The sequence below is a fragment of the Marmota flaviventris genome, chromosome 10 (genome assembly GCF_047511675.1).
Source record: "Marmota flaviventris isolate mMarFla1 chromosome 10, mMarFla1.hap1, whole genome shotgun sequence".
Classification (NCBI taxonomy): Eukaryota; Metazoa; Chordata; class Mammalia; order Rodentia; family Sciuridae; genus Marmota; species Marmota flaviventris.
The window spans coordinates 39,966,845-39,979,587 of NC_092507.1; the positions used below are offsets into that span (position 1 = coordinate 39,966,845).

The 12,743-nt window shown below is 35.1% G+C and overlaps 1 protein-coding gene and 1 non-coding gene across 3 annotated transcripts in view; one reads left to right on the forward strand and one right to left on the reverse strand.

The window, feature by feature from the left end:
- Positions 1-12,743, reverse strand: part of Faf1 (Fas associated factor 1) — a 403,819-nt gene that overhangs the window by 276,488 nt on the left and 114,588 nt on the right. For both annotated transcript variants that reach the window (XM_027944976.2, XM_071617812.1), the window contains exon 3: positions 10,741-10,787. In XM_027944976.2, the coding sequence (XP_027800777.1) occupies positions 10,741-10,787 (47 nt within the window). The remainder of the gene's footprint in view (positions 1-10,740; positions 10,788-12,743) is intronic.
- LOC114100370 (U6 spliceosomal RNA) lies at positions 6,589-6,692 on the forward strand. The gene has a single exon (XR_003584050.1). It is a non-coding gene; the product is annotated as a U6 spliceosomal RNA (small nuclear RNA).

The following is a 12,743-nucleotide window of genomic DNA, read 5'->3' on the forward strand; positions in this document are numbered from 1 at the left end:
TGCATTACTGTACTATGCTGATTTTAAATCCTTTGGGTATAAACCGAGGAGTAGGATAGCTGGGTCAAATGGTGGTGCCATTCCAAACTTTCTAAGGAATCTGCATCTGTCTTCCAGATTGACTGCATCAATTTTCAGTCTCGCCAGCAATGTATAAGTGTGCCTTTTCCCCAACATCCTCCCAATATTTATTATTGTCTGTATTCTTGAAAACTGCCAATCTGACTGGCGTGAGATCTTAGTTTTGATTTGCATTTCTCTAATTACTAGATATGTTGAACACTTTTTCATATATTTGTTGATCAAATGTATATCTTCTTCTAAGAAGTGTCTTTCAGCTCGTTAGCCCATTTGTTCATTGGGTTGTTTATTTTTTTGATGTTAAGTTTTTGGTTCTTTATATATCCTGGAGATTAGTGCTCTATCTGATGTGTGTGTGGCAAAAATTTGCTTCCAAAATGAAGGCTCTCTGTCCACCTCATTGATTGTTTCTTTTAGCTTTTTAGTTTGAGTCCATCCCTCTTATTCTTCCTTTTTTTTTTTTTTTAACTTGTCAATGCACCTTTATTTATTTATTAATTTATATGTGGTCTGAGAATCGAACACAGTGCCTCACACATGCTAGGCAAGCACTCTACCACTAAGCCACAACCTCAGCCCCGCCATTTATTAATTCTTGATTTTATTTCTTGTGCTTTAGAAATCTTGTTAAGAAAGTTGGGGCCTAATCTGACATGATGAAGATTTGGGCCTACTTTTTCCTCTATTAGGCACAGGGTCTCTGGACTAATTCCTTGACCCACTTTGAGTTGAGCTTTGTGCATCTCATTTGTTTTTTATATCTGTATCCTCTGCTCCGAGCTCAATATTTTTTACATGGCAATCAAATAATACAAGGCAATCAAATATTTGCCAAACTAATAAATGAGGAATAATCATTTAAAACACTGGATTTTTTTCTGACTTAATGTGTGATATGCATTGTCACCTTTTTGTTTCACTAAAGGAAAAGTTTGGGAAGGGAGGGAACATAAAGTATGGTTCAGTTGAAGCATCATTTTGTATGTGTCTTCCACCACCACCAGATCTCAAGACCAGCTCTAAAACATCTTTATTCTCCCCTGGAATTTAAGGAAGAAGAACAGACTGGGAACCTGCACAGAAACAACAACAACCAATACATACTCAATTAAAGCACTGCTCAAACAACCAAGCAAGAGAGAATATTTATGTCAATTTCCTTTCATCATACTATTGCTCTGATGTTTATCAAATTATAGATTAATTACACAGTTGATTCAGAGATTTGTGATCAGTCTTTTAAAAACCAGAATAGAAATTATTGGGATATGTCACTTAAGAGGATCAAGTGTTTCATAAAACTTTGTATTCTATTACATATTTGCATATGTGTGTCTGAGCTTCCAAGTGTTTCTCATTAAAGGTTAAAGGAAAAAAAAAATTCAAAGCAAAGTTCAGATCTCACCACAGAGCACACTTCAGTAATCAGTGATCCAAACACAAAAATCTACCCTCTCTCCCAGTTGTTAAATTCAAAGAAAGTAATCCTATAAATAAGACATGGGAACTGAGGAATGTCCAAAAGAGGAAAGCATGACATTGTTGAAATCCAAAGTGAGTTCCTAAATATCTATGAACAGAAACTATGCAATGAAACTTCTTTATATCTCTAATATTTGCAACAACTTCTCAAACCCTAAGAAAAACAGCCTAGGACAGTAAGCAGGTAACTGACTTATTGTTTCTTAAGTCCAAAATATCCTTCTATATATCTTCTATTTGAGTCCATCTGAGATACAGGAGCTGAGAAACTGAAAAACTATATTTTCCTTTGCTAGATGGTTTCCTGCAACAGGGGTTATTAGTTAGGAGGAAGGAAGTCAAGACTTCTTACCTCTTGGTTACATGCATTTCCATCAGCATCACCTAAAGGTTCCAGCCCTCTCTTTTTTTTAATTAATTTTTTTATTTATAATATGACAAAGGAATACATTACAATTCTTATTACATATACAGAGCACAATTTTTCATATCTCTGGTTGTATACAAAGTATATTCATACCAATTCATGTCTTCGTACATGTACTTTGGATAATAATGTCTATCACATTCCACCATCATTTCTAACCCCATGCCCCGTTCCTTCCCCTCCCATCCCTCTGCCCTATCTAGAGTTCATCTATTCCTCCCATGCTCCCCTTCCCTACTCCACTATGAATCACCAGCTTCTTCTCCCCCATTCCAACCTCCCCCGTAATGGGGATTAAACCCATGGCCTCATGCATGCTATACAAGTGCTATATCACTGAACCATATCACCAGGCCTATAACCAGCTTCTTGATATACCTACAGATACCAGCAGCAGCTGGACAATGTGTGTTCATAGGTCTGACCCCTGTTCCACAGACACCCTCTGAGCCTCATTTAAGAGTATTAACTTCTTCCATCAGTTACTGTATCTAAGGTTCACCTTTTTGCTCTTTTGTCTTTCACACCTATGTAACCAACGCTACATTAATGTTTCTCTGTTCTAATACATAGACTTTCATTTTCCTGACTAGATCCTAAGGAGTCCTGGGAAACATACTTTTAAAGATAAGATTGGAGAACTGGCTTGCTTATGTCCTTGACCTTCAATTCATTGCTAGTTCCTTGCCAAGAGAAAATGTGATACTAGTGATCCATACCATGCATTGGCAAAATGATTAACTAAATTATGTATAGCTCATTGTGATGATATGTCTACTGTACATATACCCTCCTACAACATCATCCATGAAGTCATGAAGGACACTGCATTTTAGGATTAAAAAATATATTCGTAAACGAATCTATATCCTTGAAAAACTTTGTAGTGGCTTTCTTCTGTGGGCTGGAATGAAATGAGTACAAGATACCACTGACAGTCTTCCTAATGAGCATGATAAGATACCAGAATGGTAGAAATCAAATGGCAAAATTTAATGATAAGAAAAAATATGAGCAATTACACTAAAGGACAAAAGCAGCAATCAATTTGCAGAGACCTTTAGTAGTGCTTCACTAAGCCTCAGTATTTCTATGGAAAAAAATTTAAGGTCAGGCCATTAAAACATTACTTGATCTATGAACAACAGAAACTTTAAACCTGGCAGCTTAAATCTCAACTTCAGTAACCAAAATGGATAGTCAGTCACTCCCAGAGTTTCTAAGCACAAGTAGTTTACAGACATAAAATCGCTGGATTAAATGGGAGTTCTGGACCCCACAAAAACAATACAACAGAAACACAAGTGTGTACTGTAAATTTTATTCTAAGATATTCCCTAAGACACCTGAAGCTGTTTACTAGCTATCTGTGTACTAATTAAAATACTCAAAATTTTAGGGCACTGACAGACTCTGCCTCCTGAAATGATGCTAATTCCTAGAGATTTTTCAAAGTGAAAGGTCACAATGTAAATGAAGTCTTGGCACAAACTGGCTCTTTGTAGGTTCAAGTAAGTTCAATCTGTCAACTTTCCCTACAGTTATTCCCCCAGGTCCCAAATGCGTACTAGAAAGACACAGTAACTGCCAGAAATCCTACATTGATTTCCTGATCCACAGAGTTAGGGTTATTAGCAAATGATCTTCCACATATTTTTTATTCTGTACACTAATTTGCAAGCACCATGACAAGCAATTTACTTTCAACCAACACAGTATACCTTCATTGTCTTTTTCTGAAGATACTATGTTAGTTTCCTGCCATTGTCACAATAATCTAATCCAGAAAGATCCTGATCACCTAGACGTTCCACAGAACAATATCACATTGATGATAATGAGGATTGAACCTAAAAGAACAGAAGTAGTAACTGATGTTTTGATATAACACATGCATGCTACACAACTCAAAAAAATGCAAGGGCCTGCTGTCTTAATAGGAGTCTACTAACTTAATAAAGCTTCTGGGGTCCAGTTGTCAAAATCATGTTGGGATGAAATATCTGTTGCTTGGCCTTGCATTTCCCATCAATAACTAAGAGATAAGTAAGCTAACGAAAGAAGAAAAAAGTTAAGACTGGGAAGAGAAAAATTAGGTACGTATAATATGCTGGCACCAACCAAAAATTGACTGATCCAATATTATAGCCTCAATCAAAGTTATGCCTGAAAAACAGCAGTGAAAGAAAAGCCTCCTAGTGGGGATAAGTTAAAATTGCACCACAGGTTGGCCATTTCATTTGGAAGGAGAGCCACTAAGGTACAAATCTTCTTTGAATCATAAACAATTAATGCGCTAGAGAATGATCAGGACTTGAAAAGAATAAAACTGGAAAACTGGGTAACTAGAAAGAATGAGGAACACACATAAAATTTTTCCTATACATTACCCATTAAAGAAAAGGCTCTCAATAACATAGATAAGAAGACATTGTTGTTTAGTCAGCTTTTTTTTTCCCACTTGCTACTTGTACATTAATGTACAAAGGGATAGAGGTTAGGCATGGGCAGAACATGGGCTTCCTGGTAATAGATTTTTTTTTTCCAATAAGGGAAGAGGCAATGATCTGTCTTCACTGGGAAGGAAGGGAGGGAGGGAGGGAGGGAACCATTTTTCTGGATATAAAATTGTATTCTCGGACAGTAATGCTTCGGCTAGTACTACCATTCATAGGTTTGGAAAATATCTTATTCATCTATGGCTTTCAACATAAGCCTGGTTCTAACTAATGAACTCATTTCACAATGAAAGAAGTACAGCACTGAGCTCATTTGTATATGCCATCAGACTTAGCTAACCTAACAAAACAGGCTTACTAGAAACTCCATAAGCAAAACTCAATATATAAAACAAAGTGACCTCAAAGCTTGGGGCTGCACCTTAATAAAGGATATGGTATATGCTTTATATCAGTGACTAAAACACCAGGCTATTTCTCCGAGTGCCAAAAAAAAAAATGTGCATAGAAATTAAGTAATGGTTTCTTTCATTATGTTCAATAACTTAACAAAATTTTCCTTCTGCAACTTTGGGCTTCAATGGTTCAGAGATCATAGTGCTTAAGGATGTAAAGTTTCCAGAATACTTTCACTGAATTAGAACTTTGCAACATTGCTTGGCCATTTTGTACTCTTCATTGCACTGAACCACTCAGCAAAGGAAGGGTTATTGGCTGGCATGATTGGTTTTGATTACAAAGAAAATATTGGGGTTGCTGCAATTCCTGGGGTCCAGAGAATCTTTTTTAGGACATACCCAATAACAAGAATTAATGGAAAATTGTAACTAAATAAATAAAGAAAGAAAGATGGTTGCACTGAGGATTATGATTTTCCAAGCACGAAGGTCTGAGTTATCCCCAAAGGTAAAGACTTTTGACCATTAGAAGGTTGAAGATAGGGAATATAAAATAAATAGTGGAAAAAGAAACTGCAAATATCAACTATGGCCTTGTGACCAGTAATAGAAAAGGGAATTCTGAGGCACAAACGTGCTTGCCTGTGGATGGACATGCATGTCTGCGCGCGCACACCCACACCCACACACACTACATAAAACTTTTTCTTGTACCTTGTACATTAATCCTACCAACCTTGCACAGGTCACTCCTACAGTGGCACTCACTCTGTTTTAGCATCATAATTGATGTTATCTTTTTATCAACACTTTTTTCACAAGCCTTTTCACATCCTGTAGGACTGCCAGCAAAACCGGACTTCCTTCTCATGTGTCTAAGATCAAGTTTTTAGGGCTTTCCCTCTGGACTTCAAAGTTCTGTTGACTTCAACCTCTCCCAAACTCTGTCCTTTATTCCTACAGCACTTTCCTTTGTGCCCTATGTTGTCAGCAAGGACCATTCCAGTTAATCTAAGCTAAAGCTGCTTTTTAGCTTGGAGTTGGAGCCTTGACTTCGGTCCCCCAACAGGCCTCAACCCAGCCTACCCATCTCAGGGAATACTGAAGCTATGAATCTGAAATAACCCTTTGTCTCCCCTCTTCATCAACTAGCAAGAACTACCTTCATTTGAGCATAGTAATTCAGATGTTTTCTGCAATCATTTCATTTGTGTTGTCTCAGCATCACCTTTTTGCTCTTTTAACCCTCTCCATATCTTTGTAACTGATTCCCTATATGAAATTCTGTTGAAATCACTAGGGTGTTTGTTATTATTCCTTTACTAAGACCTAAATCTCAGAAGTAGTATAATATTTTTAATCATAGCAGACTATCTGGTATACTTGTCAGCCACAACATTTTTGTTGTTATTGTTTTATTTGAGACAAAGTCTCCCTAAGTTGACCAAACTGGCCTAGAACTTTCGATCTTCCTGTCTCAGTCTCCCTGGGAAGCTGGGATTACAGATACACACCACCAGGCCTAGCTACAAAGTTGTGTTTTTGGAAATTTTCTTATTAATTATAATTCCTTTATTTCAGGTTCACTCAAAAAATAATGAATTTAAAATTTGGAGAGTTTTAAAATGACATCCAAACTTTAAAAATAATATTCAATTTTTTGTTAATAAAAATGACAATCCTATAATTTCACTTCCTCATTATTCTTTCTAATCAATAATTTTTAAAAGGATTGTGGTAGGTGCTTGCTTTGACAGCACATACACTATAATTAGAACAATACAGAGATCAGCATGACCCCTGTGCAAGAACAACATGCAAATTCGTGAAGCATTCTTTTTTTTTTTCCCCCATTTGTCCACTCAAGTTGAACTATGTTCAGTAACTTTACTACTGGACACTTTCTCACCCTTCTTACCACCCATTAAGGATACCTGGGCTTTGTATTCTTCTCCCCTCTGGTACTAGAAATGAAACCCAGGCTTTGTGCATACTAAGAACTTCACCATTGATTTACATCACCAGTCTATCTCATGTTTATATTTTCTATATATCATCTACCCTTCTGCTTTTTGCCATATCCTAACACAGTATGAGGCCCTTGCCAGATATAGTACCCAATCTTGAATTTCCAACCTCCAGAACCATGAGCTAAATGAACTATATCTTCTTTTTTTGTTTGTTTTTTTAAAAAGACAATGGTAAGAAAGTTCTATGGAGAAATCTAATTTAGAGCTAAACTTCAATCCTCTACACAAGGCCCTTGGAAGGCAGTAAATTAAAGCAAAGTAAACAGGAACACTATACTGGTTTATTATTTCAATTTTTAAAAAACCCATTCCATGGCAACAACTTTGAGCACCTTACACATGCGGGCACATGTGAGTACACACATTCTGTTTCAGAGATAAGCTTGAAAATTGAATTGTTTGATTTTTAAAATGGGCGCTTTTATAAACGAGAAAACCTGCATTTATATATTCTAAAGGCATAATGGTCAAGGTTGAAAATAAACCCTATCTTCTCTATGTGCCCTTAATATATTAAACAATGGATAAACATACTATACACCTGTCTGGGTCATCACATAAATGACAAATACTTCCCTTAGTAAATTAATAAAATCCCATTATTAATTTGGGAAGTGTTTTTTCTTTGTTTTGGTGATGGTGGTACTGAGTTTGTTCTTATGACTGTATATGTCACACACATTATAAGTATATTTTGTTGGAATATAAGTATATTGTCTAAAGAAAGAAACCTTGAAGGAAGAGCCAAGAACACTTGCTTACATTCTTAACTCCATCATCATCATGTTCTATCTTCTGGATCATATGCTTCAATGTCTGTCTGTCTATAAAATTAGGGATAATAATGTCTATCTTTATTAGCTTACAACTGAAATAAAAATTGTAAGAACAAAGTTGTTTTTAAAAAAAAAAAGTTGTGAGACAAAGACACTACATATATGTATTGAATTTCTATTTTTTTATCCATAGGAAAAAATCTTAAAACAAAAGTTGTGACATGCCTTTCTTATGAATGTTCAAGAAGAGAGACACTATAGAAGAAAAGGCATGGCTTTTAAAAAGAGAAACTCAAGACTGTATTTACAATGTTCTACTATATTTGTGACATTGTTCAAACCCATGTAAACTTGGAGAGTTTTGCAGCTGTGGAACAATCACAATTGGATGAGGGAAAAAATATGTCAGTTGCCTAGTAAAGTACCTTCAGCATTCAAAAAATGTTAGTTTCTTCTCCCTAAACTTAGGGGTACATTAAAAATCACAGACCCACTTTTAGATTTACATAAAAATCTTACTTCAAAAAATGCAATAAAGCATAAGGATTCCTCCCCAACAAAAAAATACACACACACACACTCACACACACTAATTAATTTTTTAAAACCTCCTTTAGGTTGTTTATAATTAATACACTGGGGGATAGGTAACTAGAGATTGAACCCAGGGAGCCACATCCCTATCCACCCCCCGCCCCTTTTTTTGAGACAGGGTCTCCCTAAGTTGCTTAGAGGCTTGCTTAGCTGCTGGCTGGCCTTGAACTTGTGATCCTCCTGCCTCAGCCTCACAATCCACTGTGATTACGGGCGTGTACCTCCAGACTTGGCCTACTTAATATAATTTTTTTATAACTAACTTCTGTTAAAAAAAAATTTTAAACTAAATACCATTTCTGTGAGTATTTAATTCCTTCTATCAAAAAGTTCAATATGTCATAAGAACACTGAATAATAGAGCTATTTCAATAAACTATGGAATCTGTTAAGGCATGAACTGACAAATTAGAGTCAACTGTATACACACACTATATTCAACTTTATTAAAAAATCAAACATACAAAACAATGGTTCTTTTAAGTCCCTTCATGTACAATTTCTAGCATTGTATCTTCTGCTTTCTGTGTTAAACCTATGAGAAAACAAGGAGCCCTTTTTCATTTTTCTTCTGCTCAGTGGACACACAAGAGGAACTTTCATTTATGTCAAATCCACGGTGATTTCAAAAAAGAAAACAATAAGGAAATAGTTGAAAAAAACATACAAGATTCAAATGACTTTCTTATACAGACATTAAGATTCATTCCTTTAATTTGAAAGAAGCAAACAAAATCCAATCTGATCAAATTTAAACCCCAAATATTATAGAAACTTTATTAGAAAACGATTCAGTTCTGAATTTCTAGTCAAAAAATATATTAGGTAAAAGTATCATCTGTAACAAGAGAGTCAGAATGCTTCCAGGGGAAAGGGAATTTCTACATTCAATCATAGCAAATGCTATCAATTTTAAAATATATCCAGTTTGTACTCAGAAACTAGTAGCCAAACCCATAAGGGCTTACCACAACAAACAGTGTGGCACACAAAAACATGGTAATTAACACTTAAGAATGAAACTGGAGTCGTATTTAGCAGTCTAAACTTTCTACCCCAATAAATTAAAAACTGAGCATGAAAGAAGTTTCTGTAATCATCTGGTTTGCTTTCTAGACAGGGCTTCAATAGAACTGAATTGCTTTTGAACACACACACACACACACACACACACACACACACAAATGGCTGGTACAGATTTTGGAAGCCAGCCACATTTACTCTCGATAAAACTCTGATAATTTTTTAAAAGGGCGTGGGGGAACAGGCTTCACCTAGAACCATTCATTAATCATTAAGGGTGGTACAGGTACCAAGAGAATTTGCTTTCATCCTAAATATACAGTTTCCTACAAAATGTAGCACATTTTGCAATTCAGGGCGAAATTTTTTTGAAGCTGTTGCAAGAGCACTTTTATTCGTCTCCAAAACAACTTTATTCCTAGTCCACTGTTTTCTATTTGCCTCATCTGTACTTAGCAGAGCATGCTTCGGTGATTTAGCAATCCCAGCCACCAAAACACAGCCAAAGTTTGCATTGAGAAGGGTAGGCAGGGGTGGGAGGAGATCAAGTAATTACACTACACTTGGAAGGGGGAATGGTTTTACCTTCTATGACTTTTTAGTTTGTTCTTTTTTATTAATTTTTTTTTTAATTTCTAGTTGTAGGTGGACATAATCCCTCCATTTTATTTATTTATATGTGGTCCTGAGAATTAAACCCAGTGCCCCACACATAGCAGGCACCAGGTATTTTTAACTTAATGTTTTAACTATTATGGTTCTCTTGGCTTCATCTTCCAATTTTACCTTTTGACTAAGAATCAAAATCAACAAAACCAGTCCACATGTTAACACTGTGTATTTCAGAAAAAACAGTTCAGTGTTCTGTAAAGTTTCATTATTAAGAATTTACTCAAATTGTTGAATGCTATCATATGATTTAGAAACCGAAATAGGGAGTGGGGAGTTATAGTCATCTTGGAGATAAAGGCTGAATAGTTAACATTATGACAAACATACTCTGAACCATGTTTCATTTTCTCAGTGCCAATCAACGGTTTAAAGAATTCGGTTCCTTCCATCCTATAAAACAAGAGATGACCTTTAAAAGTTTTCTTAATAATAAAATAAACAACCTTAAAAGATGATGTTACCCAATACAAAAAAAATATTATACAGTTAAAAGTTGGAGACTTTATGGACTTAATATAACAAAAAAATGTCTGAAAGAACAATGAACTTTCACACCAAAAATCAAATCCTCTATTAAAAAGTGAAACAAAGAGGGCTGGTTTTGTGGCAGCGGTACAGTGCTTGCCTGGCACACGTGAGGCACTGGGTTTGATTCTCAGCACCACATAAAAACAAAATAAGGATATTGTGTCCACATACAAATATATATATATATATATATATATATATATATATTTTTTTTTTTTTTTAATTGAAACAAAAAATTAACAACTTTCTATTTTATACTTTACAACATACCTTTGTAGAATGCCATTTTCCTGGGGTATTACACCATTGATAGCTGCCTGCAAACAAGAAACAGAGAAGGCCATTTATAAAACAAAAACAGATAACTGTACAAGGGGGATAGGGAACACTGTAAAGGGGAAGTATAGTTTGAAATATGTATAAGAGCAAAATAATTCCTTAATGATATGAAATATGAAATACTCTTCCTCTCTTTCTCTCTCTTTGGGGGGTGGGGAGGTTACAGACAATTGAACACAGGGATGCTCTACCACTGAGCTATACTCCAGTTCTTTTTGTTTATTTAGTTTTTCTTTTTCTTTCTTTTTTAAATGTGGTGCTGGGGATCGAACCCAGTGCCTCACGGGTACTAGGGAAGCACTCTACCACTTAGCCACAACCCCTATCCTATACCCTAGTCCTTTTTATCTTGTATTTTGAGATAGGGTTTTTCACAAATCGCTGAGGAAGACCTGGAACTTTCAATCTCCCTGCTTCAGCCTCTCAAGTTACTGTGATTATAGGAATGCGCCAGGCACCAAAACATTAAATGTTTCTCTACTTCTTGATACTAAAACAGTATTTTAGAAAATTTTTTAAAGACCTATGCATTTGGCACAGAAATTCTCATTTAAGCAAAACATCCATAAAAACAATGCATAAGAATGTCAGAACAAGTAAAATCAATATCTTAAACTAATCTTTTTAACATTTCTTTCATCAGATTGAGAGGTTTAACAGTCACAAATGAAAATCTCAATGAGAATGCAAAAATTAGTGAAGAATTAAATTCATTCTTTGATATAATAATCATTATTCTTAATGAAAATAATATTGATAAAGGAAAGAATGTAGAGGTAAAAGTTATTTGATAAACCTAACATCATGACTATATAAGGTAACAAAAGAAAGCAGTATTACAGGAGATGTTTCCTTATAAAAATATTTCTGACACTGTTCTCTTAACTAATAAGTTCCCAAGTAGTAAGCATAGCACAGGTATGAAATGACATGAATGTTTTTGAGGGCTACTAAGCAGGCAAGCTGTCCCATCCAGGACTATGGGCAGCTCTCTGCAGGGTAAGTGATATTCTCTGGGGAAAACAACAACAGAAAAAACAAAATCACAACCTTTCCATCTTTGCTTTTCTACCATACCAATTTCTTCTTTCCTTCCCTTGCCCATTCACCAAAAAAAAGAAAAGAAAATGAAAATTAAACACAACCACATGAACAACTAAGACTTCAATGTTTAATCAGCTACCTGGAAACCAAGTGCCAAAAGGAGTTCATGTATTCTGAAAAACATTAATTTACATATTTGTCAGAGTGGGGTCAATTTTACAGTGGTGAACTGCTGAATGGAGATAGATAAAGCAAAGGGTAAAATACTTGCTATAAATTTTGAGAGTTGTAAAGTTCCACTGGTTAAAAAAAAAAATAAGAAAAGAAAGAAAGAAATCCACAGATTAATACAGCAGAGGATACACAGACATCTAAAAACTGACAAGTCTGGAAACTTTTCAATTAAGTCAAGCAAATGGTAAAATTGGTTTTCAAGATCGCAGATTCAATAGAATCATCTTTTCCTAGTGACAGGTCAATTATCCCCCTTGTTGAAAGCAAAGTTTCTAAATATAAATATCTCACAAATATTAAATAACAGAAAATGTTTAAGAAAATACTCTCCAATGTTGGAAAAGAACTAAAATATTAGAGCTTAGTAAGATTTTGGTTCACATTTTCACTAGGGAATGCCACCGTATAATGGAAAAAAATATTAAGGGTTGAGAAAATGCAAACTTTGGATCTAGTCTCTCATATCATCAAAGATTTGATCAGACACTTCTCAAAAGAATATAAATGGCTGATAAACATATATAGAGATGTTCAAAGTAAATAGTCATCAGGCAAATACAAATTAAAACCATAGTCATCAGGCAAATACAAATTAAAACCAAGATAAGATTTAATCACACACTCAAATGGTTAAAATTAAATCAGAAAATACAAGT